The following is a 27673-nucleotide window of genomic DNA, read 5'->3' on the forward strand; positions in this document are numbered from 1 at the left end:
TGCATAAACAAACATTGGTGTTGGTGCTTAAGCTGCAATTTGATGACATAATTTTAATTTTTCTTATCTGTTTTTAACCATTTTCCCCCCACGTTTCTAGTTTTGCTTGGAACTATGGTAAAATAAAATGAAGATTATTTCATATAAAAAAAGTTGTTTACTAATTAAGCCCTCAAAGGTATGGTGGGCCATTAGATTGTGTCGACGTTAAAGGAAATGAAAAGGAAAAAGAAAAAAAAAAAGATGCAAGTGACGATATAATCTTGTCACCTTTTATGTGAAATGTTGTGCAAGTAACACAGCTAAAAGTAACAAGTTGCTGAGTCAAAAATAATAAAAGGAACAAGTGGATGCCCTTTTTGAAATAATAAGTGGAAGTCATTTTAAGAGATTAAAGATGATTTTTTTTTTCTTTTTTAAATTATCTTTTTATTCGTTTAGATTTTTTTTTTTAGAAAATTCATATATTCAAATAATTAAGATAGAAGGAAAAAAAATTCTCCATTCTCAAGTTCATTCATCTTGTTTCATGTTGTTTTTGTCCTTTTTTCCAGCATTGTTAATGTAAACTTTGATGCAGGGAAATTATGCATAATGTAATAAGTACAATATATAGTTGGGACTACATCTATTGTATAATGAAAAAATTATACACTAACAATGTATATAAATTAAACTCTTAATATATTTCAAACTTGCGATATATTTGTATGTGTAGAGATCGATGTATACATATTGATCGATGAGGACTACCATCTTTTGCGCTTCGCCCCATCCCATAATCAGTCCTTCATTTTTATGATTGAAAGCATAAACAGACTTAGTGTGCAAGATAAGTAGATTAAATGATTAATTGACAAATACTGCAATGTCAAGTTATCCAAAGAGATTGTTGTAAGACCTCAACAAGGCCAGGTCTATAACGGTTTCTTAAGCTTTACCTTTTCAACACAATGTTGATGTACAATGGTATGGTTCTTTGTATTCACCAAAACCTCACATGATAGTTTTACCTATTATAACATGAAAAACAAAATCCAAGTTATTTGGAAAGTGATAAAGGAAAAAACTGGAGGAGTTGAAATTTTTCCATGTTAATAATAAAAGAATGAAATTCGTCTATAAAGGACACATATCACTATGATCATTGCACAATGTAGCGACTATAAAGGATCATCAACACGATTGAAATTGTGAGCTTGATTTTTTCTTTTTTTTGTTTTGTTTGGGGTTTGAACCTCAAACCTTGCATATATTATGCATTGTTTTAACCAACTGAGTTAAACTCACGGGACAGTTGTGAGCTTGTGATTACTACAGAAATTGAGCATTCCCACTCAATGTCTCTTTCTTTTTAATTATCTCCAATTTCTTATGGCTCAGCAAAACTATTGAAGGTGGAGATCCAAATCCATTGAAATGAGAATTCACTTTAACACTAGAGAAGCTTAGATAATCAAGAGCATTTCATGATTTGATCTAACACTCTAAATGCTCTAGTCTAGAATAATTTTAATTGAATCAATCTATTTTTTTATTTATTTAGATAAGCAATCAATCTAATTTAAAATTACAAAATTCTATATATTTTTTATTCACAAAATAAATTCAAATATGATATTACTTACATAATTTTCCTTTTCAGCTGTACCAACAAACCATACACTACTAAAAATTTAGTGACCGAATTATTTCAGTCACCATAGCGGTTGATTCATCAACCGAATTTTAAAATCGGTTGCTAAATGACTTAGCAAACTATTTAGTGTCCGGTTTGCAAAATGTCATCAAACCACCGGTTGCTAATAATGTCAACGGCCAATTTAGTGACCAATTTGGCCTTTTCATTTGTTTAAATCGGTCGATATGGCTTTATTTTGGAATATGTAATTAATTGAAGGATGATGAAAATAATACTATAATACCTTGAAAATTTTAGGGAAGTGAAAGGCAAAAAGTCCAAGGTTTCCCACAACTCCAACAGCAGTGTGAAAATGAACCCTCTTCTTAGCCAGATCCTGCATCAAATGTGCCACATCTGGAGAAGGAAGTCCCCCAAACTCAAGCTCACCAAACACATGTTCTGAACCCCATCCCTTCACGTGCCAACCCCTCGTTTCCACGTGACCAAGTTTATGCCCACGATACTTGATGCCGACGTCAACTTCAGCTAGCTCCATCCAATACAAAACCTTGTTGTGAATTTTAACGGTTACCGATAATGACACATCAACACTCAACGGTGGTAACGGGTGAACTTTTGCTCGTTTTACTATTAAACTTTCCATTTCAATTTCTGGGTTTAATGGCCATAGGAAAAACAACGCCGTTATACACAATGCTAGAACCACTATCCATAATAGGAAGACACAACATCGTGGTATAACAAGGTAATTTTGGGTGTTTTGTTTTGAGTATGTCATTGGTTTTTTTTTTTTTTTTTATTAGTTAAATGAGATTTGAGTGTGAGGAGTAATAAAAGGTGAGTGGTTTTGATTTGATGAGCAACATTGTAAGTATTGAGTTGGAAATGAGTAGTGAATAACATTACGTAGATGAAGGGTTTTGCATGGTTTGGCTTTTGCGTGGGAAATTTTGGAGGTGGTTTCCTATTTTGTACTTGTGTATGTGTCCTGTGTCTTTTTGTGGAGTAAGATATTATTGATAAGCTTACTACATTAAGTACAACATATATCAAGTAATGTGACCTTCAATCCAAACATACTTGACCGTATCAAACTTATTTTTTATGGTGGTCCAATCTAGTAATGCTCTATTTTGTTTTTTGTATTTTGCAACATCACTCCAATGATTAATTGCTTATGCAATAACAGTGCAGATGATTCATGAATCCAAGTGAATAATAAATACACATTTCACAAAAAATCAATAAGGGAATATTTCTGAAATCTCCCTAGTTAGAATATTAGTTTAAACTACATGACAATGCACACAAATAATATCCTGCCAAAGGTTCAAAATGATTTATGACAATAATAGATAATTAGTAAATGGAAAATAATTTCATAAAGTTTGACCTACTTACAGAAATAATTGAATCAAAATTGGTCCCCCTTTGCTAAAGATCGTGTAGCAGCATCCGGACAGAAAGACACATCAGTTTGAGAATCAGACGGTGGCAAATAATAACATCATCACTAGAAAAGAAGAAAGAATGTAACCAACTTGAATAGTAAGACCATCTCCCAAAGGAGCAGAGTATGGAGCACTTTTGGAACGTTCACTGATGTGTTTTTTGTTCTCAAAAAGGAACATTCAATGTTACATTAACTATTTTGTCAATTATACCTTCACTGTATGAATAATTTTGAACTTACATGAATTAAGTGTGCCAATAAAAGGTGTGACTATCAGTTACTAGTTGCAGCAAATTAAACTATGTTAATTTCCAATTTTCATTTCATTCTCCTCCAGCGGAAGCTTGAACACTAACTTTTTTCATCAAGCATTTGTTTGACTTCTCATTTTCAATGGGACTGATGCAATATACACGGGATCCGATATGCTTCACTTCTAGACCAGCATTCTCACATCCATTGAAGAAAATCGACTCGTCTTCCTTTCCAATTCTACGTCTCCAGCTCATCAGAAAAGCTGGCCAAGGCAACACTACATCTCCTGCAAGCACAAGAACAAGTAAAAGTGCAAAATCTTGAGCAGTGTTTTCAATCGTGAATTGCAGAAAATAGCACTTTGTTCAAATTCCACTGCGCTACAGTGCTATAGCGTCACTATAGCTGCTATTTAACAAAATATTGTACTAAATAGAGTATCGCAAAACAACAGCAAATTTTTCAAATTCAACTACACTTAAAATAGAAAATGTTAGAAGGGGCTCGAGCAAGATACCATGTGTCTCATCATTCCCAGTCGGAGAAACTGTAGTTCTATCACCGTGCTTGTAACTTTTGAGAAGAAATGAAATCGTCTGTATCAGATTCGGATACTGTTTCACATCTGCAAACATTTGATTTGAGAGAGAAATTTGTCAGAAAATAAATAAATATGTTTAAATTACAATGGTCTCTCTCTTATTTTAATTTATCTTTTTGTGGAACTTCCAATGTTATTGGCAACTACTTTTGAAATTTTGTTATTGATTTTAAGATTATATTTTACAAGCTTCAGAACTGTGCAATATTATTTATATCATATTTTATTATTCCATAGTTGATAGAAAATGTTTAAGCCTAGTTCTAGTATATACTAATGATGTTAAGAAAATATATTAATCATTAAAATATATGGGAATTGCACTCCCCTCACTGAGGTATGCTCAAATACCATATGCACCCCCCTCTTTGATTTTTCAATCAAACACCCACCACCCTTATTTGTTGGAGAAATTACACTCACCTTCCCTTAGGTTTGTTTAAATGGCTCCCCTGAGATATGTCTAAAAAGACACATGCACACTCTATTCTGTGAGGGTGAGAATAATTCAGGAGAGGCAAGTGTCTTTTACAAAATATAGAATGTGCGTGTGTCATTTAGACATATCTCATGGGATGAGTACAATTTTCACTTGGAATATTAGTAATGATTAATGTCACTGATGTTATACCAGGAACGGGAAGCCATCTGTTAAGCACTAATAACCAACTCAGCAGAGAACTCAGATATTTCAAATGGAATTGCTTTTATTTCTTAATGATTTAGTATTTCATATGTTTCAATGTGCAAGAAATATTCGAGGTAGTTTAACTGGTTTGAGACCAATAATGATTAACTATTCCCTAATGGATAAATTCTATTAGTTTTTTTTTTTTTTTTGTTTTTTGAAGAAGCTAAACTAGCCCACAGAAATTGATAAATTCTATTAGTAGTAATAAACTAACATTTTATTAAGAGGGAAAATGGGTAACAGAGACAGTAAATTAGAAGATAATAATCTTACACAATAAGATGTCACTCGCAATTATCAGGTCCCAATCAGGGTCAGAATTTGGAAACTTGTCTCCCCAAGTGTCTGAAAACAGAAACACATTTAGTAATTCGAGAACAGAAAGTAATATGAGAATAAATAGTAAAACAAAGAGTAAATTAAATGATATAGAATCAGAGAAAAATGTGAGTCTAAACAAGCAAATATTTACATTATGTACCATATTAAGTCTAAAAGTAATCATCCCTCAAATTATAGCTTATTGTGGGGAACAACCTTCAACTCAGTACTAACTAATATCTATTCATGTTCCTATTTAATTCTAAAAGTAGTCATCCCCCACATTAGAGTTAATTGTGGTGAACAACCTTCAACTCAGTAATATCTAATACTAAATATCATTCATGCTCTAATTTCTAACAACTCATTGTACATGTGCTTAATTGTAACAATCCTTCTCTTAGAGCATACATGTCATAAATGCCAAGCATATTAAAACAATTTCAAAGCCCAACCCTCTAAGTTAACAAACATATCATCATACAATACCTGTAGGGTCTGTTTGATTTGTAAAAAATATTGTTGAAAGAACAAAAATATTTGTTTCATGTTTGGTTGGAAAAGTGACAATTAACATCTCTGTGTTTGAGCAGCAAAAGATGACTGGGTGATTTGAAAGAATACTCACGTTTTATATGAGGAATGACAGGTAAATCATTTGCACCACAATTGTGAGCTATGTTCTCCATTATTTCTTGATCATCATAGTCTGAAGTTGTAATATCAAGATTATATGATTTTCGAAGAAATATGGCCAAAGCACCTGTGCCACTGGTATGGATGCAACACAAGCAAGAAAAAACGTGAAATCAAATTTCTGAAATTAAAATCTGCAAAGGATATGAAATCATATAACATGAAATAGATCATTTTTTTATGCTGGATATTTTGATGTATTGGCTATTAATTTTCAGATGCATACATCTCATGGTAATACAAATACTTGCATTTATTTGATGACCAACGGGGTCAATGCTCCATCTCAAACTACGAACCTGTTTATACATTTCTACAAGAGATTGCGGCTAAGATTGCGGCTAAGTGTTCTATTCAAGAAGAGAAATGTACAACCAAGAGTGGTTATTGATAGATGCGCGCAAGTGACATAGGATCGAGTTAAGATTTAAATAGGGTTGCGAATTATAGCTTATATAAATTAAAGGATTTGTGAGTAATTAAAATACCTCCCCAACTCAATGGTACGCCGTCCTTCAATGCATGATCTGTGTTGAACTAACCATTCTGCAAATGCAAAAGTTCCTGGCCAGAGCAAATTAGCATTCAGTTGATGAAAGGAAAATTCTCGGATAATCAATTCCTGCATAGAAGATAATGGCATAAAGAACTTCAGAATAATAAAATGTTGATGACAGTGTTTTCAATCGTGGATCGTAACAAAATAGTGGTTTGCTCGAAATTTCAAATTTTGCAACGCAATAGTGCTATAGCGCCGCTATAACTGCTATTTGACAACATTCTGCATAAATAACATATTAGCGCTATAGTGCTGATATAGCCTCTACTTAACAACACTAGTTAACAAAACCTCAAGCACAGGAAGAATTGAAGTTTAAAAATGTGTCATGTCATGTCAAGCAAATTCATGGAACTAGCGTGTCTAACATGAATAACATTACAGACAAATGAATGTCCCAAATTATCAACAAAAACAACAAAAGCAAATGGCATCTATTGGCTAAACAAAAACAGACAGCCACACATAAAACACAGTTGAAAAAAACTGCAATCTAATAATACACCATGTCAAATTACTTTGATCCAATAGTAAGAACCACTCGGTGGATAGGTGTAGTTGACCATAGGTGAACACAACAATCTTACATTATTCTTCCAAAAGCTGAGCATAGAAGCATACTATGGCACATAATTATTTAATATATTTGAACACTAGACATTACAATTTTACTTTAATTATAACCTAATTTGAGATATTAGAAAAAATTGTAATTGTAATTGTAATGATGGCATCTTTGTTTCTATTCCTTTATTCTCTGATACTTAGAAAGCAAGTGAATACTACGACAACCGTGATTTAACTCAACTTGTGCTCAAAAGAAAGTGAAAATGACAGCAATTAAGCTAAATGCTTGAAATTGTAATCCTAAAGTATTGAATTGAATAGCCCCAAATAATGGCGATATGATGAATGAATATTAAAAATGAAAACTTTACTTTACCATTCCAGGGAACTGATGCTTCCTCTCAACATAAGTTTCATGAGTCTCAGCGTTTTCCTCATCTGCATTCAGAAACATAATTTGTCAACATAGGAATCAAAGAAGAAACAAGCAGAGAGAGAGAGAGAGAGAGAGTAGTACCCTTGGTATGAATGTCATCGTCATCATCTTCTTCGGCGAAGAGAGATGATGTGGAGAAGAGAGCTATGTCCATTTGTTAGTTCCTTTCTTGTCAATCACAGTCACCAACTCTTGAATGTCATTGAGGTATTTAAAATTCGATTTTTGACCATCAAATTGTAATTTTTTCATTAAAAGTGATATATTTTTTTTTTGTACTTTCTCTTCATATCCAAAATTGGGGCCAAAAATCACAATTTTTTAGGTTATGAATTAAACCGAAATTAACTCATTTGAGGTTGATCCAATGGTTAATTTGGGATTTCAATTTCAATTTGGTGATCAAAAGTTTTGTTCTGACTTTAAATGGTCCCACAAATGAGTGGTGGATTGATCCCCTCGAAAAAAAAAAAAAAAAAAAAGACCGGAATTGCAATAAAGTGAAACAGAAGGATCTGAAACATGAGTTTGAAATAGGGATTAAAACGACTTATAACTTATGATGGAGGGGGTATATTTTTAGCATTAATGATATTATAGTCCCAATAGATATCAACAAATTGACAAATATGATTACTCTCATAGTAGCATATTGATAAAGGATATTTATGTTTGTGTAAAATTATTTATTTTACAATGACATCTATTGACAGCTCCAATTTCCCACATCATGTTTGAACCTAATTGAAATAGGCAGTTATGAATTTCTCTGTTTTGTTGGCATATTGTAATTGATTATTTGTGTAAAACAATTTTACATTTACATACCAAAAAAAGACATCATTTAATCTTCTATGAATAACACATGAAATGTACTATATGCCTAACTTACAACATTCCTTCCCTCTCTCCCCAAAAATTTAATACACAGCCCAATTCTCATAATCAGCTTTCTGCTGATCCTAATCTATGTGCTACAAACCTTAATTCACTGTACATTTTAGAACATTCAAATGAAAAATCTGTCATAGCCTTTAAGAGCTCTAGCAAGTTATTTTTTAGACAACTTAATGATTTTTGCCTCACATGTAGGCACTGTTTTTCAAATGCATCTTTTTCCTCATCCAACCTCTTCTCTAGTTCAACCAAAACTCTCTTCTCCATTGCAACCTCAGGAGGATCATTAATATCATCTTCGCCTCTATTTTGATCGAATTCATCTAATCCTTTCTTTTTCTTATATTTGCACTCCCATTGATCAAATCGTCTGCTTTTGCGCGTATACTCCTTTCGTATCTCCTCGCATTTTCTCTTTAAAACCAACTCTTGTTCTTGATGTTGATAAAGAGAATCTACCACGGCAGCGAAATGTGATAAGGCTATTCTAGCATGTTCATCAGGAAGTTTCTCTAGATGATCATTCCAAGCATGAAGAAGGATTTGTAAGGGTGGCGAAGAAATCTTTTTCGTTGTATCACTCTCAATAAGGGTAAGATTCAATTTTAACCAACTATATAAGGCTTTGATGAAACCCTTTTGATTTTTTATCAACTTTTCAAACTGTGATTCCAACTCTTGCATAACATTCAATAACTGATATGTTCTATCATGATGGTGTTCGCTTGTTTCCGTAGGAAACTGAGAATCTAGTGATTTCAATAACTTCATGATACTTAACTGCTTCTTGTGGTGAGAATGCATGGTTCTCCACATTTTGGCCATCCTGTGTAGCATAAAAAAACACCATTAGTCTTGTATTCATTTTCTAATGACTTGCATAACAGTTGTCAGGAGTCAGGACTATTCATGGTTCGGTTCAGGAAGAAAAAAATCAAATTAACCGAACTTGTATAAAGATTCGGTAACCGAATCAATGTTTGCGAACCTAACCAAGACTACCTTAACCGAAAACTGAATTGTACATTTTCAAACTGAACTATATCAAATTATTGTTATTAACTGATATTAAGACTGTTTAAGAAAACCAAATGCCAAGTTGAACCGAATACTAGCACAGTAAAGATACTATAAAGTTTATAAACTGAACCAAAACATTAAATCAAACCGAACCACACGTCCACACCTAAAAGAATCATACTGAGATGGATAGTTCACGATCTGAACTGGTTCAATTCAGTTCGTGAACTTTGTTTCTTTTCGTAGCAGTTCAGTTTAGTGGTTCTGTTTGGTTTTTATTTTTAGCCATCCTAACAATTTTTATGTTGACAAACTTAAAAGATTGATCACATACAATTGTAATTTATAAATAATATTGCAAAATTATAACTCACCCATCAACAAGCTGCACAAGTTTCGGATACAATTGTTGATCACGTAAATCATTTATCTCTGAAATTGTTGAGTCCAATGATTGCATATCTACAATGTAAACTGAATCCAAATGACTCAGAGCTGCTTTTTCTTTCTCCAATGTTTCAATGTTTGAACCTCTTTTTTCTAGCTTGTCGATAGTAGCAACCTTTTTTTGGTACTCGGATTTTGTTAACTCAGCAGCCTATGAAACAATATTCAGCTGCAAAATTCAGAACAGAACAAAAAGTGTGTGGATCTACTTAATTGCAGATACAAAACTAAATGAATTGATGAAATAATTAAGAAATTAAAGAAACTCTTAGCTAGTCATATATCATATAAGTTTTTACTCAACTTACCTTAACTTCACTATAAAGTTTCTTTTCCCATGCTAGCAACTTGTCTAATACAGTAGCAAGAGTTTCGCGCTCCTCCGAATCAAAATCATCTTTCACTTCGTCGGTATTTGGTGTTTCTCGGAAGGACCTATCCCATGTTACAACTCGCATCACCCTTGCGGAGTAATCAAGGTGTCCTGAAAAAGAAAAATACAAAAGAAAATATAGTTATACAAATTTATATGTTATACTTATGAGCTAGTTATCTATAACCTAACAAACATGTTATTCCACTTCAAATTGTTCTAAACAACAGGAATGAACATGGATTTTTGTGGTTACCTCTAGCAGTATCAGAAAAATTTGAATGAAAGTGAAGACGAGTAGCCTGAAGAATCACAGAAACACCGCGAGCAGCTTCAGAAGCCATTATAAAATGATTATCAACTTCACTCAACACTTGAATCATATCCATATTCACTCTCTCTTTCACTCTTCCAACAACTTCTTCATCACCATCACCATCCTCTTCCTCTTCCACAACCATGTCTGATTCAAACTCCGGCATGGTAATAGCACGCCGGAGAGCAGCAGGCAAATCAGGAAGAGGAGGAGGAGGCAAAGGAACATCATAAGAAGGAGAGAATAAAAGATTTTGTTGTTGTTCTCCTTGTGCAAAATCTATGAGAGCCGCGCCGGTGTTCTTGAGTGAGGCTGCGTAGGAGGAATGCGCAGCCGCGAAGTTGTTACGGGCGGCAACCGCCTGTTTCATGAAGTAATGACGGTCTTTACAACTTGTTATGGCTTCTTCATTCTCCATTTTTGATTGGAAACAACCCATTTTTTGTTTCTTCTTTTTTTTTGGATTTGTTTTTGAAATTGTTGAGTATAGAAGGCCAGTGCTTAACGTGTGTCATAGTGTGGAAGGGTTGAAAGCTTCAGTGTCAAGGCAATGAAACGATGCCGTATTAGTGGAGAATGTTATTGCTTGGAAAAGGAGAGAGAATATGAACTTTCTAGGTGTATCAAAGTAGAAAAGCAAAGTTGTAAAGCATGGATTCCAACTACGTAGACGTTAAGGTAACAAAACGATGCCGTTTTGGAGTATATAAAAAAAATTAAAAAATTAGTGAGTATCCAAACTCAAAGTAGCATATGTTTTTTATGTATACACTGTGAAGATCAAATCATAAATCACAGATTAAACAACTTTAGTATCTGGTATCTATCATTTATCTCTGACGATTAACAATCATCTCAATTGATATATTTTCTATATATGTATTAGCACGTTAACGATGTTAAACAAAGCTTAAAGTCAAAAGTGAAAGTGAAAGTTTGTTTGAATGTGCATGGAATTGCACCTGTTGACTTGGCAGCTGTTGGTTCTGGAATTGTCGCGTCTTAAAAGTTTTGTTATGGATTTCTAAACTATCGTATTTGAATTTTCAAGTCTATTTTAAAAAATTTACAATCAAGTCGCTCTCTTTAAGATGTTTTGTGGCACCATTTAAAATTTTGCAAGGTAGAAAATTAACCATGTTGCCTCCAAGACACAATCAACTACATTGTTGCACTGGAGCTAATCGTTCGACAATTACACCTCAAATATGGTACTAATTGGACCACTCTTTTTAATACCGAAGCTAATCAAATATGATACACAACTCTACTATTGTATTGTGACCACTCAAATAACATCTCAAATATAAATATGGTATTTCAACCACTCAACTATGGTGCTACTAGTATTCTAACCTCTAACTTCTCCAATAATCGAAGAAGAAAATATTTTTAAGATCATTCTTAATCATCAAAGGACATTATACCCCAAGAAGGAATATAATCTTAAAAATACTATTTATTATGAAGGAACATAAATTATCGAAGGGACTATGATCTGAAGATCATTCTTAATTCTGAAGGATCATTATATCAAGAAGGGTCTATAGTCTTTAGAACACTCTTAATTATGTATATCAAAAAGGGTTTATAGTCTTAAGAACACTCTTAATCTAAATGGACAAAGAAAAGAAATGAAGAAAAGAAAGACTCATCAACACAAGTCAAAAAGGGGACATGTAATATTTTTCGGTTTTAACTATATGAGCTCCACATAGCTCATTCCATATAGCTCACTCTTAACTATGTGAGCTCTCTTTTCGATCTATAGAAAAAAAATTCACAACTAATATGTGAGAGACGTTAGGAACTAGTAATTCACATATTAGATCGATTAAAAATATCTCAATTTGAGGCTCAAAATATATCATATTGAGTACAAAAATATATTATATTATGTACCAAACTATATTTCAGATTAAACACCAAAATATATTAGATTGTATGCCAAAATATTTTAGATTGGGTTCCAAAATATTTTAACAAAACTTGAGAACTAAGAAAACACTTTCTAATAATGATTAACATAATTATTTAATTTAACATTTTTAAATAATAAAATATATAAATATCTTCTTTATTGGCCACAACCATCGGCCAATCCCACCACCACCGGTCAGACCCTCCCACCACTACCATCCGTCATCACCAACCACAAATCTCACCACCACCATTGTCTACTGTATTCACCCTCAGATCTCACCTCCACCACCATCGTCGTACTCAGATCTAACATCATCCGTCCACCACTCTCAAATTATCATCAATAATGTCACCGCCGTTTCCGGCTACGGCGGTTACCAAACATATCTCCCATGTCCTCAACCTCACTTCCATTTCAATCATCACCCTCACTCGCTTTTTCCTGCTCTCTTTCACAAGTCTCTCTCAATGCAACCTTCATCGCCTTCACCTTCAGCGGTCGCCGCGACTTGTACATATCCGTCCAAATTTTCGTTTATGGGTTTATGTGTTTCAAGATCTGCGTTTTTTGAAGATACGGTGCCAGATACTAAGGTAACGTCAATGAATAGTGAGGAGGAAGGTTGGGATCTTCAGTTTCCGGCACGACCGTTGTTGCCGATGAGAGATTAAGAGATTCAGATTGTGTTTCAGATATTTTGTTTTGCTTGTTTTCTTTGGTATTTTGTTTCTCATAATCTAGAAACGAATATTTGAAACCTCAAAACATGGTGGTGGTCGTGTTGTTGCTGCATTGGTGTTTTGAAAGATGGGGGATTGTCGGTTCAGTTGCTTCAGTAGAGAAAGAGGTTTAAGGTGGAAGAGGATGAACTGGTCAGATTCCTTTTTTTTTTTTTTCATAATAAAATTCCACATAGGCTGCCACATGAGGATGTATAATGGGGGTATGAGGAAATAGAGATGATAAGTTAAGAATCTTAGAGAAACTTCAATGACATTATTTTACTTGGAGAGTATTTTGCCAAAATTTTCAATGGAGTTGGCCAGCTTGTAATAATGGTGCTTTTCTGAAGCAACCCACACTTCACGTTTCTCAAGGCTAAAAAGGTGAAAAAGTGGAGAGAGTGGAACTAAAATGAAATGAAATATTAATATGTGTGGTAAAATTGTGGGACCCAAGATGAGTATTTTAAAGTTTACCATTGAAGTAAAAAATTGATGAGTAGTTACAAGATTATGTGGCATAATAGGGCCCTCAAAATAATCATGGATAGAGTTCACCATTGAAGGTGCTCTTATGTGGCAGAATCCCTTTCTACAAATAATTATGTGAACACTTCTCTCTTCATCCTTACTTCTTTCTCTGATCTCCTTCTCTTCTGTCTTCTCCTCTCACGTTGCTTTGTTTCTCTGTCGCCGCCAGCCACCACCTCACCCTCAGCCACTAAGCCATCGTACCATTCTCACCACCACCGTATCACACTATTCTCACACAACTTGAGTTTCGGTGTGACGACAACTCGTTTGCTCTTGTTACTCAGATATAAATCTATCTCTTCTCTATAGTTCTTTTTCTCCAATCCACCCCCCGTTCTCGCCATCGCTGTTCTCCAATTTTAAGAACAGGTGGCTCTGCATACCCACCTTGTTGAGGTCGATCCCCCGCATTCACCGAATGAAGTGTGATGACGAGAGGGCAAGAGAACAAAAGGAGGGTGTGGATCGGCAAAGACAGATGTTGGACAACAGTAGCTGTTGCAGGGAGGATAAGAGGAAGGGAACACGGAAAAATAGAGAAATGAGAAGAAAAAAATAGAGAACGGAATGATAAAAAGGCACTACCACAATTTTGGCTTTTAATAGCACAATTTCAATAGCGCATCTGGATAAACGCTATTAAAAATGCAACCCATAGACCTGTTATAGCGCTTTACAGAAAGTGCTAAGAAAAACTTGTTTAAAATTGGACTAGATGGCGCTCTTCTGCAAGCGCTATTATTTTGGTTCACACTAATAGCGCTTTTCAGAAAAACGCTATAGTTGGAGGGGGTATAGATAGCGTTTTTACAAACGCTATTGTTTGGCTTTATGAAAATAAAAAAATAAAAAAAAAGGCAGATAAGATTTCATCACGCACAAAACACTTCTCTCACCAAACCCACTCATTCACTGACAAAAACTCTTCTCTGACCTTCTCGCCACCACCACCGTAGAACCCACTCATCCACCGCCGTCTCACTCAGCTACGTCAATCTCACCAACGTCTCTCCGTCAAATCTATCGATTAACCCTTCATCTATATCTCTACCCATAACCCTTCATGGTCTCTACGAACCCATCTCTATCTCTCCTGAAAATCAATTGAAACCCTAAGATTTGAATAAACCCAGAATCGATTGAAGCCATTCATCCCTAAGATTCGTTCAAAGTAAGAAATTTCCAACTTTAGTCTTCTGTTGTGTATGGATTTTTTTGTTTAGTTTTAACTCATTCTGTTTCATTCTCAAACTAACTTTGCTTTTCCCTTTTAAATTGAGTTTTATTGCGAAAAATGATAGCTTTTTTGTGTTTTTGTTTGATTTTTGAGATGGGTTTGTTTGTATTTGCGATGCTTAATGTTGTGTTTTTCAAAGTTTGTGGTTTTGTGTTCTGGTTTGATTTATGAGGTTGGTTTGTGTTTGATGTTCAGCCGTCCGACGCCGGTCGACATGTTCATAATATTTTTTTCCTCTTGCAGCTCATAACTCTTGACTCTCTAATATCATTGAAATTACTTGTTTTGGATCAGTTGAATTTTCGTGTCTGTTAACATACTGATTTTGTATAGTTTAACGACTACCTTGACAGATTTCATATTGTTTAAGAACTAATTATAACTTTCATAAAGTTTAGGAACTAGATAGGAGTAAGAGTGATACTTGATGGACTAAGTTGATGGTTGTCTTGTAGAAGTAGAAGCATGCTTGTGAACTCCAGTTGAAGATTTACAATTGGCTTTCCTTCAATTGGTTTTGCATACATCATTAATTATTGAGTTTCATGAGTTAAGTATTGTGCAGCCAAAAATCAATAAAACACCCATGAGTATAGGTAGTTTTTGCAAATCATGTTTGAACATAATTAATCAATTAAATTTACTTTCAGGTCCTGGTTGAAAAAGGATCCAAAAACATGAAGATTGTTAAAATCAATATGATGCAAGTCTATGCTCTTGGATTTTGTAAGTTGTTTATTTTCTCTATACTTGAATTTTCCCATTCCTTTTGATGAAGAGAAAAATAAATGTTATTGATTTTTGTTTCTGGTATTGTTGGCAAAGGTTCCCCTTTTCTTTGGTTACATGTTCATATTTCTTCTCATTTCATTTGATCGCTTCTGTCATATGCATGTTAAGACATATCTTAATACATTTAGCAAGTAAGCAAATTTATTAGGAAACAAGTGTTGAATGGGCGATAGATTTTGTAGGAAACTCTTAATACCGTAGTAGTAATAGTATATGTGACATTAATTAAACTAGTGTGGCACTGAATGTGAACGGTGCAAAAATGAAACAGGGGACCTGAGGGACATGTGGCTGTGTTTCTTTAATCTACGTCTCAAGTCCGTTTTCAAACAAAAGGAATGATAAAGGGAAGCTTGTGGTTATGCCTACTAGAAGTCCACCCATAAAAAGCAAAGAGAAAGGGAAGGAAGTGGTCATTTATGTAAGTAGAACACCTACTAACATGAAGGATAAGAGGAAGGAAACACTACTACAATTTTATGCCAAAGGTTAAAATTAAATTAAATTGTTTAATTAGTAATGGCTTGTTTAGTTTTGCATTCAAGGTAACTTTCTTGCGACCCAATGCTACTATTGTCATGGTTTTGTGAAGCTAGAAATGCAAGCTTCTCTTTAAACGCACAGTTGTGTCAAATTCAACTTTATAACAAACACACGCTAAGTACCACCACAACAAAATTGTAGTCATGGATCGCTAGTAATAATTTAATGAATTTTCTTTACTATTTCAAAGTCTGTGGTGTGGTATGATGTTATTTACCATGCTCTTGAAGTTGGTCAATGTTGATTCAAAAGAACGTTAGTATTAACAAGGGTGTTGATATTGTACTAATGAACATGTGCTTCCTGATGTAGGAGTATGTGCTCCACTTGAAGACTCCATGGTTCCTAACAGGTAGCTTATTCTCTTCCTTTGTACTTTTTATTTGTGTTTGAGATAGTGGCATTAATTCAAATATAATGGTTTTCAACAAATATTCATGTTTCTTCTTGTTGATGAATTATGCTTGGTTTTATTGAAATTAATAGCTTTTTCTAGTGTTTGAGTTTTAAATGTCTTTGTAGAACTCATATTTTTCTACTCGATATTTATATTTTTTGTTTTAGCTTCGATTTTGTTCTCTTTCATTTATTTTGCTTCGATTTGAAGATCTTAAATGCTATATTTGTGAGCTTTGTTTTTATTTCCGATAAGTGCAGTGCTTGAATTATTTCTAATAAGTTTAATAACACTGAAATGTGGCACTGGATACCGGTTTTCAGGAATGCATTTCATTTATGTGTTTTCATGTTTGTTACCATTGATTGATACTCAAGCTTATATATTTTTCCATTTGGATTCTTCTTTTTGTCCCATATATTTGAGTGTATGTTACTTGTGGTTATAGGGGAATAATGTGTATTGTTTCATCATTTACAGAGCAGCAAATTGGTCACAAAAAAGATCACCTCGAATTGGTTCACCGGTTGATGTTCGACTTATCCCACCCTACCGCTCAATCGCGCTTTTGGTGAATGTATTTTTAAAGGTATACATTCTTAATTCTCTTTCTAACCGAATCGCAATTCGTTTTCATATTGGTACGTGATAATTCACACATGAATTTCACTGAAAAGTGAGTACCGGAGAACCGTACAATCACCAACAAACAATGCAAAAATTTAGACTAATTTATCTGGCCCACCAATTTAATGTACTGCAGTACACTTGGTAATGGACAGGTCTGTTAGAGGCAGAATGTGTTGTCCGTATATATAGAATTACTTACCTCAATGTTAGATAACCTTCCGATGCGGGACTTGCTATTTTTCTATGTTAGATAAAACACATGTGCTAGCTGCCTATATTACTATAAAACATCACCTGTCCGAATTCTTTGAAATTTATCACCACTAGGCCTAATGGCCTTATGTCTCTTTGATTTTATATACTTGTTCCTTGTTCCTTCATGGCCAACTATACAAGTGAGTTTCTTTTTATTTTTCATCATTTTCGTTTTTAATGTAATTTGAAATAATTGTTATGCCTCGATGTTAAAAAGTAAGTTAGATTTCACAAGATTAGGCTGTTGGAATTTTTGTATTGGAACTGGATAGTTTGACAGGTTAATAGACAAACAATGAATTACATAATATCCGGATGTATTGTATTGTTTGTCAACTTAGATTCTTTTTGATTTTAAGTGGATTCTATATGCACTTTAGTATCCTTTTTGAGTTATTTTAAACTGTTGGCTATGCTGGAAATAGAATGATACTTGATTAATTTTTCATTCCATACGACACAGGAGAATATGCTCGAGGTAGATCTATTGAGTAATTTGGATCGCTTGTCACGAGTCCTCTTAATGTTTGGTGTTTTTTTTTTTTTTTTTTTTTTTTTTTTTTGCGGCTGTGGCTGCTTTTCATATATATGTATTGTGCACGAACTTTCCATTTTTATGCAAGTGTACATTAGATGTCATTTAGGATTGATTAATATTTATGACATTTGTAATTAAGTTTCTGATCAACAATTACTAGTGTTTATTTCTATCAATGGATTAATGGATTACTAGTGTTTCTAATCAGTGTCTTGTTGTATTGTCTGATCAACATTTTATTATAATGCTTTTGGCTGTAGATTTCATATAAATAAATAAAATAAAAATAGGGACATTTATCAGCGCTTTCCGTAAAACGCTAAGAAACATCAGTTAAAAATAGCACAAAAATGAGGCTTTGTTAGCGCTTTTTTGAAAGCGCTATTGAAACATTGCTATTTAATAGCGCTTAGAAAGCGCTATTATAGCATTCTTACCTTTAATAGCGGGGGCTTTCTTAGCGCTTCATAAGCGCTATTAAACGCTAAAATGAGTGCTATTAAAGGGGGTATTTTGTAGTAGTGAGGGCTCTTGTTTAAAATTAAAATTACCAAATCACCATTGATAAGAGAAAAAGGTTGCTAGATAGACGGTGGTCAACTAGATGGATGCATGAGAAAAATGGTGTATATAAAAGAGAAATGATTTTTGAATAACCATTTTTTGACAACTTTTGTAACAATTTTCTCTCTCATACATACATTACGTTTTTACTTTCTCTCTCTATTGTTTTGGTTTTTATGCCAATACCTCTTTTTTTTTTTTGTAAAATTTTGATTGTCTCAAAAGTTGTCATCTAAATGGATGTTCAAATAAACACAACACTATATAGAACATGGAAAATGATAGATTGACAACCTTTATGTTGTACACCCTTTATACCACTGCTGATATGACCAGTGGCGGATCCAGACCCTGGTTCAGGGGTGCGAAAATTTTAACTTTAATTAATAATTATTATAATATATACATGAATGTTTAAATTATACAATTTTAATGTTTCACAATATGGTTACACTAGGTTGTCATTTTTTAATAATATTGCACTGTTCAATAAGAATTTAACAAGTACAAACTTTATAATATCTATGGTTTGATCGAAATATGATCACGCATATATATATATGGCAAACCAAATTTTCCTGTAATAATTTCGACGATCACGATAGTCATAGTCTCTATTTTTTGGTGGTATAGTCATAGTCTCTGTAAGTAAAAGAAAATGAAAACAAAATTAAAAAACAAAAAATGAGTGAAGTGAAAATTAAAGATATTGTGCAATATATATTATATATCATAGATTTTCAAAAGCAACTGAATGATGGATGAAGTGAAGTGACTGAGAAAATTGAGGATAAATCTAAGTCATTAGTTCGAGACTAAGCACGAGACTAGGTAGGTACATGTGATTTTTTTGAATTTTGTTGAAAATAAAGCAACACAATGAATTACCCAATATTAAATACACAAATAATTACCAAATGCATAATTAAAAAAACAAAATTTAGTCGTAAGTAAAATGCAACAAGGTAGAATGAGAGAAGAAGGTGTTAGGCTGTACTTAAAAAATTCAAGTGCACGGTTTGATGTGAGAGGATCTTGGGGGTGCAACAATAACGAGGTATATTTGGTTGGGCACAAACCTAAATAAATATATTTAGACACATACACAAAACCAAGAAAAAATTAAAGAAAAGTAAAATTATAATATATCAATTGATGTAACTAAATTTTTTTTTATTTAATTTTGTTAGTTTTATATGAGTATGTCCAAATAATATTTATTTGGGGTTGTCTCTATGAAAGACTTTTCCTAAAACTTAAGGGTATGCAAAACATGAATAAAGTATATTACTGGGCATAAATTTGAAAACCCAGTGTGTGTGCAGGTGCAGCCCCTGACACACACCTGGGTCCACACCTGGATATGACAAGATATTTTTATTTAACCATTAAATGGAGGGCAATTTTGTAAATCCGTATAAACCTATTGTCTTCTCCCTCCTCTCATATGTGTGTTTATGTCTTCTCCCTCCCCTCTCTGCGTGTTTCTCACTCAGTCACAACCAACACATACGTCGACGGCCATCACCATCACCGGTCACGACCATCTCCAACGTCGTCGGTCTACTTCCCGTTTTGTCACCTTTTCGACGGTTACCATAATCACCATCGTAGTCGCAACCACTATCGCCACCAACCTTCACTTGCATTTGTCCTTCACCACCATCGGCGTTTTGGTTTTTTTTTCCAGATATACGCCGACGACAGTTAGATCTTTGTCGGTCACTATCAGATCCATACCGAGAAAGTGAAACACATGAGTGGGACATCAATGATGAGATGTGCGTCGGTGGCCATGAGGTGGAGGGTTGGTCGGAGAAGAAAGAGTATAAAAAAATGCAGCCCGACCCTTACTCATACGAGATAAAGACGGACAGTCATGACGCAAAGGGACGTCGGCAGAGGAAGAAGAGAGAAGGAAGAGGTGGAAGAGAGAAAGACGAAAGGGAGAGAAGAGAAAGTGAGAGAAAAATGTATTGAATGTGTTTCTGTGTTCACCACATGTACACGTGTCACATTTTTATGTAAAAGTCAAATTAATATATGTCACGTAAGCAGGGGAGGACCTGGACAAGGCCCACTGTGGCAAGTGTCACACCAGTCCAGACCCATTATATATATATATATATATATATATATATATATATATATATTTAATTTTAGCTAAATATTATATTATATAACTCAAATTTTGTAATTCCATCACATGTGTATGGTGTTATATAGTGGCAAAGGCGCGCCCCTTTCACTAAAGCAACTTGAGTTTGATTCCTGCAATTCCCTTTTTAGCTTTTTAACTTTTATTTTAACTAATAATACCATAAAAAATGCAAAAAAACAAGTGTTGAACCAGAGTACCTAAACTAAAATCCATTCATATGTATCACTAATCTATACAATTTCCTTCAAAAAAAAAAAAAACTAACCTATACAATTGTTTCATTAATAATGTTGTGAGAAATAATATATAAGACAACCTAACAAAAAAAATTGTACCACACTAGTTTTGTAAGGCCAAATCCGCCCCTTCATGTAAGATTGTCAACCTATCACCACTCATAAAACATTACTCATTCATTAATTACTTTTGTTGAGGACACCTTGGGAGGGACTCGTACTAAATGCAATGTAGGTCATCAACGTATGACTTGGACTTTCTTTATCATACATTTAATCTCATTACCATATAAGGACATTTTTTTACCTACTTTAGGAAACTGGAGTTAGTGGTTTGCTGGCATGCTGATACTCTCATGGTCCCAAACTTAAAACTCATGTAGGCACGTGCTCATTTCAACTAGTGTCAATCACCACTAATAGTTTGCAATGCCCTTTTGCATTTAATATTTTGTAGAAATGGATAGCATATATAGCATGCATGCACTATTATAATCATATTTTTCTAGAAGATCAACAATTTGTGATCTTCTTAATAAAATGGGTGTAGTTAATCGGTATCTCTGAAATACTGGTTAAAGAATTCAAAAATAAAATTTCTATTTTAAAAATATAAACTGTCATTTTTCATCAAATAATAATTATATTACCTTTTAATAAAAATTTATTTCTTTTGATGCTTAATCAATGTCCCTAAACTACCGTTTACTGAATGAACCATCATGTTCTTCCATGGGGTGACAACAACAAGTGCTATGTAAGATATACATTGCACAGCTGGATAAGCATTGTTAATTATATGTCGGTACATTAATTTTTTAGTCATGCTCTCTTTATTTGTGAAACAACCTGCTTTCTACGGTACACATTTGGGAGGCTCTCCCTCCAATCTAATCGGTGATTTGGAAACTTTGCCGTTCTAAACAAAAAAAGTTGGTATGTTTTTTAAGGTAAAGTTAACTCGTGTCTTTGAAACATAAGTTAAGAAACTCCTTTAATGATCAGGATAGAGAGAAGGATATGATATATTTATCATAATTAACTTAAATCTTATGTTTGATATGTACCACAAAGATAGGATAAAATAAATCATTCTCCTATCATATCATCAAGTGCCTTATTAATTATTATCATAAGTATGGGTTGGGTTAGAAACTATCCTAACATATTAGAAATTCATTCCTTATTTTTAATCATGATATTCTGTCGTTTTTAAAATGTTGTCATTCCTTTTTAATTTTTTTTTTTTTGTCATTCCTTACTTATTTCTAATTAATTACATGTCTTTTTTTAAATATTTAATTAATTACGAGTGTAATTTACTCATTTATTTATAGTAAAATAATGATATCATATTTGTTATCATGTGCGCCTCAAACATATGATTAATGTTTATCATATCTATATCATATACCGTCTTCATTCAAGTCTATATCATATCATGTCTCTATCCTATCTTAATCATCTAACGAACCCTAAATGTAAAAGATTTTTCTTGAAAAAGTTTTCTATATTACATCTATAACTATTCCACATAAAAATGAGTTTTTTCGATGAACTACAGACTCTTAGCCTAATTCATCCATGATGAAATGGGAATGTTACCTACTTTTTTCTACAATTAATGAAACAAAAAACATATATGTAAAAATAATAAAAATAAAGTCTTATAAATAGTTCTACAAAAGTTGTATACTACTGAAAAACCATATCATAACAATAACAAAGATTAACACAAATTTTGGGGTGTAAACATAAACCAACACAATTATGGTTGTGTTTGGCATTGGAGAAATCCTTTTGATTATTTTCATTGTAATCTACTATTGGAGGCTCAACAAAAACAAACCCATGATGAAATGGCCAGTGTTTGGAATGTTACCTTCTATCTTCTACAACATGTCTAATAACCATGATCATATAAACTCAGTTTTGAAACAAAACGGAGGAACTTTCATTTTTGAAGGACCATGGTTAACAAACATGAAGATTGTGTATACAAGTGATCCCATGAACGTGCAACACATCACAAGCACAAAATTTGAAAACTATGGTAAAGGAAAAAATTTCAGAGAGATTTTTGAACCCCTTGGAGAAGGAATTTTCAGGTCTGATTTCGATGCGTGGAAGTACAACAGAACTCTACTTCATTCAGTCTTCAAGCAGGAAAATTTTAAGGTATTTTTTTACAAAACCACTGAGAAAAAAATTGATAGTTGTCTCCTTTTGTTTCTTGATAATGCTTGTAAAAAAGGATTGCAAGTAGATTTGCAAGATGTTTTTAGAAGGTTAACCTTTGACAACACATGTTCTGTAGTTTTAGGGTTTGATCCTAAATGTCTTTCTATTGAACTTCCTAAAGCTACATGGGAGAGTGCATTTTCTCAAGGAATAAAAACAATATTTTATAGACATTACAAGCCTAGATTCTTGTGGAAGCTACAAAAATGGCTTCAAATTGGTGAAGAGAAAAAGTATACAGAGAATCAAAAAATTCTTGATCAAGCGTTATATGAAAAAATCGAATCCAAAAGAAAAATACAAGGCCAACAACAATTTGACGTGATAAACGCCCTTATGAATGAAATGAAAGATGGAAAAGATCCAATAGATGACAAGTTTCTGAAAGACACAACAATTAATTTACTCGCAGCCGGGACAGACACTATTAGTTCTGGCCTTACTTGGTTTTTATGGCTGGTCGCGACGCACCCTTTTGTTGAAGCTAAGATTCTTGAAGAGATTAAAGAAAATTTACCATCAAGAGAAGGTAATTGGAAATGTTTAGGAATAGAAGGTATTAATAAGTTGGTTTATCTACATGCAGCTTTATGTGAATCCTTAAGACTTTATCCACCTGTCCCTTTTGAGCATAAATCTTCATTAAAACCAGATGTACTTCCTAGTGGACATAAGATTAAGTCAAATACAATGATAGTGTATTCTCTATATTCAATTGGAAGAGTTGAGGAAATTTGGGGAGAAGATTGCTTGGAGTTTAAACCAGAGAGGTGGATTTCTAAGAAAGGAGAAATAATTCATGTACCTTCTTACAAGTTTATTGCTTTCAATGCTGGACCAAGGAGTTGTTTGGGTAAGGAGATGAGTTTCATTGAGATGAAAATGATTATTGTAGCAATACTGTTGAATTATCATATTCATGTGGTTGAAGGTCAAGTAGTAAAGCCAAGTATTTCTTTAATCCTACACATGAAACATGGCTTGAAGGTTATGGTGAAAAAAATAAGTATTTGAGGATCTAAGGAGATATTTTGAAAATAACTAAATTGTGTTCTGAAACTACATGCAATGTTTATTTAAATTTGAATTTTAACTTGTACTTTATGTTTTTCATGTTTTTTCATGTGTTTTCCAATAAAAGAGTATAAATATATTATCTATGTTATTGTTATATTTGTCTCATAATGTTGAACAAGTTTTTGAAAATTATTAATAGTTGATTTGTTGTCACAAAAACTTTAAGCCTTTATACTTTGTATTCAAGTGAAACTTGAGTGAACGTATAATAATTAGACTCTTTCTTTTTCTATTTTATTGATTTCTCGCACGCCATATACAGTTCTGATGATATAATTTGAACGATATAAACATCTCATAAAAACCTCCAAAACACGTTAAATAGAACGCACGAGAAACTTATAAGATGAAGAAAAAAATGGCCTGATAATTAATTTAATAAGGCCTGAAATATATATATATATATATATATATATATATATATATATATATATATATATTAGTCTAACATATAATAATTAAGTCGATGCACCACTAGGGTGTATAATAATTAATCTAGCATCATTACATTTACAAATTTACAACAATGTGTCTTTAAATCCTAAGTTTCTATGATCTTCCAGTGAAAGCTTTAAGACGAGCAATAAAATCATCATAATCAGGTAAAGTAGAAGGCACATGCCATGCACCACCCCACATTTGTGCATACCCTTTTGAAGATGATGTTTCCACTGATGTTGTTGGTTTCAATCCACTTGAATCAATATTTTTCTCTAATGGTTCAGAGTCTGATGTTTTGTTGGAATTTATTTCACCTTTGTTATTAGTTTTTTGTGGTTTGAAGTAAGGGGGTGGAATTAGCAAAAAGGAATTTGGTTTCTTGATTTCTTCAACTTCTTCTTCATTTTCAGATATGCTTCCAAATGAACTTGAACTAGCTTTTCTTCCATGATGATGAGATGGTGATGTGTCTGTGCTTGTTGTTTCATCATCACTACTATTGTATTGGTGCATTGTCTCATTTTCTTTGAATGTGTTCAAGTCACTTTCATTTTTGTGTTCTCCTCCTCCACTTCCACCCAACTGCGTCCCCTTTTAATGAATAAGTCGTCAATTTAGTCTCTATAATAATAGGATCAGACAATTTAAGTATGATTTATATTTAGTTTTGGTGTCACCGATTTTTTTTCATGTAATCAACTCAGTTGTGTTATAGCAAGAGACTTTTTGGGTGAATTCTCGCTTAACAACTCATTTCTATATAATCAATTAAATTGTTACGTAATTATCTCACTTGTCACATCGTAGAAAATCAACCTCAAATGATGCATAGGTGGAGAAAATGTTGGATATTTAAAAGTTGGAATACCAAAATTGTGAATAATGTAAAACTAGGGAACTAAAACTATATATAAGCCTATTGAAATTAATAAAATTGCAAAATGATCTCAAAAATTAAAATCCAGAATCACATTAGTATGTACAAGATAATTTCTAGGACCAATAATATGATTTGTTAATTTTAAGAAATTTTTTTGACTCCTGAAATCAAGGACCAAAGTTGGTGAATCACACAATTATGAAATTCTAATTCATATTTGTGATAAAACAAATGTTCCATTTGCTTGGATATAAGTCACAGTGTGAAAATTTACTTACTTCATATAATGATGGGTGTGTATAAAGCATTTTCTTCAAAGCCTTACCATCCCATTCTATAGAGAACTCTTGTGCAATATCATATAATAACCTTATCTTCATTTCTCTTGTTGGAGAATGTCTCAACTTCTCAACAAACTAAGGAACAACAATTATTTAATCAATCCTTAGAAACAATAATAATAAATATACTCTACAAGGGTGGATCATTGGTTTTACCTCTTTATTTATGTATGGTTCAAGAGAATTTCCATATTTTTCTGTAAACAAAGTTCTAAGGTCACGCAATTCTGGTAGGTCAGAAATTCTTGCTGCAGCATACATCAATGATGGTATAGCTTCCTTGCATTCCTCAGGGCATTCACTATATAAGAAATTAGTTCATATTATATAAATAAGAAGAGGTTTGATTTTTGAGTTGCTATTCAAAACAATGATTATCATGCTATTTTTTCATGTTTGAGAATTGAAAAGCACACCTCTGCTTAATTAATTCTTCAAGATGATCTGATATGCATCCAATAAACTTTTCAATGAATTCATAGCAGGATAATATTTTTTCCTCAAACAGAAGCCCTTCAGTCTGCTTCAAATACAAAAATAGCTTCGACACTTCAGATTAAAAGTATATCACATGTCCGACAAGTGTTCCAACACCGACACAACGCCGTTACATGTAATCAGTTCTATTTTCTCAAATTATTACTGAAGTCTACATGTTAGTATCAGTGTCGTGTTTGACGTTTGTGCCGATATTTAATTTATTGTCATGTGCATAATATGAATCAATACAACAATACTTGTATGCAAAATTTAATGGTGAAAAGAGAATATTACCCTTTTATATGCATCATAATCATGTCCACTCCTAAGAAGCTCAGCAATGTCATTCTTCGTAAACTTCTGAATAGCTCTTCTCTTCTTCTCCATCGTCTCTAACCGCGTCTTAATACACTTTATGTATGATATACTGTTTTTTTTTAAAGCCAAATCCAAAACATAAATTAGAATAAACAAACACCATATAATTTTTTTTTCTTCAAAAGAAAGATAAAGAATCAAAGAATTAAAAATCACAATTTTAGTTATTGGTTAGTGTTATATTGTACCATTTTGAATAGAACTTAGGCTTCAATAACCATCGAAACATTTGTATCATAGAATATATGAGGAGACCCTATTGGCTAAAAAGGGAAATGTCTTTTCTTGTTGATGTTGGATATTTTAGAGGATATGTTGGGGTAAATTAAATAATATAGATGTAGTGTATTTAGAATGATTGAACATAAAGTTAAAGGTAAGAATAAGTGTATTTAGGAGACCTCAAAGAAAAGAAATGAAGCTCTCATGAAGAGAAAAACACAAAACTCCATAGAGAAGAAAAAAGATGTAAAATAAAAATTGTATAATATAATACTTTGTTGGTGTCGAAATATCTTTTCTCAAAAACTTAAGTGTTTTAGTTATTTCAAGTAGTTTGGCTCATTGAACTTGATTTAAATTTATGGTTGTCTCCAATGAGGGAATCAGAAAGGAATGTATAATAAACTAAGAAAAAAAAGTGTCACAAGCAATGACAAAAGTATGTCATATTTTGCGTGAACTTGAGGCAGAAAATGTTGGCAAATGCATGCAGGTAGTGCATATCCATTCATTGAATCAAATATTCTTCATTTCTTCTTCAATACAATACAATATAATACAATTTTTAGAAAGGAAATGAGTAATTGCGTGGTAGAGAAATCAAAAGAAGAGCAAAAATGCATGGTGACATTGATGAGAAAAATGTTTGGTTCATGGCCCTTGACTTGCACTTGCTTTATTCTTAAACTATATACTATATAATATACATGTGTATATTCCTTTTTTAATGTTCACTTTGCTTAGTTGCCAAGTATACTCTGGCTGCTGCATATATAACCCATGAGGCCAATAATCAATGCAAA

The 27673-nt window shown here is 33.0% G+C and overlaps 5 protein-coding genes across 7 annotated transcripts; 1 reads left to right on the plus strand and 4 right to left on the minus strand.

Annotated features, from left to right (window-relative positions):
* Positions 1-652: 652 nt before the first annotated feature.
* On the minus strand, positions 653-7464 carry LOC11417867 (EEF1A lysine methyltransferase 3). 2 transcript variants are annotated; one of them, XM_039833940.1, is made up of 10 exons: positions 7306-7464; positions 7165-7226; positions 6151-6284; positions 5595-5737; positions 4919-4990; positions 3871-3978; positions 3047-3639; positions 1926-2174; positions 942-1013; positions 653-788 (listed from the first exon to the last, which is right to left on the minus strand). In XM_039833940.1, exons 1-7 carry the CDS (start codon positions 7376-7378, stop codon positions 3422-3424), a joined length of 810 nt encoding a protein of 269 aa, XP_039689874.1. In that variant the 5' UTR covers positions 7379-7464; the 3' UTR covers positions 653-788; positions 942-1013; positions 1926-2174; positions 3047-3421. The 2 variants fall into 2 exon arrangements, with proteins under 2 accessions (XP_039689874.1, XP_003604445.1); XM_003604397.4 differs by having other exon boundaries at positions 653-1013.
* Positions 1917-2288, minus strand: LOC11422449 (uncharacterized). The gene has a single exon (XM_039833787.1). The coding sequence runs from the start codon at positions 2286-2288 to the stop codon at positions 1917-1919; it is 372 nt and encodes a 123-aa protein (XP_039689721.1).
* Positions 7465-8043: 579 nt separating the features above from the next.
* Positions 8044-10870, minus strand: LOC11418146 (nitrate regulatory gene2 protein). Its single transcript, XM_024781613.2, has 4 exons — positions 10218-10870; positions 9897-10072; positions 9516-9739; positions 8044-8947 (listed from the first exon to the last, which is right to left on the minus strand). Exons 1-4 carry the CDS (start codon positions 10714-10716, stop codon positions 8170-8172), a joined length of 1677 nt encoding a protein of 558 aa, XP_024637381.1. The 5' UTR covers positions 10717-10870; the 3' UTR covers positions 8044-8169.
* An 11710-nt stretch (positions 10871-22580) lies between these two features.
* Positions 22581-24065, plus strand: LOC11420375 (alkane hydroxylase MAH1). The gene has a single exon (XM_003604388.3). The coding sequence runs from the start codon at positions 22581-22583 to the stop codon at positions 24063-24065; it is 1485 nt and encodes a 494-aa protein (XP_003604436.3).
* A 545-nt stretch (positions 24066-24610) lies between these two features.
* Positions 24611-27075, minus strand: LOC11409191 (IST1-like protein). 2 transcript variants are annotated; one of them, XM_039833079.1, is made up of 6 exons: positions 26837-27075; positions 26565-26697; positions 26207-26310; positions 25947-26091; positions 25728-25865; positions 24611-25151 (listed from the first exon to the last, which is right to left on the minus strand). In XM_039833079.1, exons 1-6 carry the CDS (start codon positions 26884-26886, stop codon positions 24678-24680), a joined length of 1044 nt encoding a protein of 347 aa, XP_039689013.1. In that variant the 5' UTR covers positions 26887-27075; the 3' UTR covers positions 24611-24677. The 2 variants fall into 2 exon arrangements, with proteins under 2 accessions (XP_039689013.1, XP_003604452.3); XM_003604404.4 differs by having other exon boundaries at positions 24611-25160; positions 26837-27073.
* Between the last annotated feature and the right edge of the window lie 598 nt (positions 27076-27673).

The sequence above is a fragment of the Medicago truncatula genome, chromosome 4 (genome assembly GCF_003473485.1).
Source record: "Medicago truncatula cultivar Jemalong A17 chromosome 4, MtrunA17r5.0-ANR, whole genome shotgun sequence".
NCBI lineage: Eukaryota > Viridiplantae > Streptophyta > Magnoliopsida > Fabales > Fabaceae > Medicago > Medicago truncatula.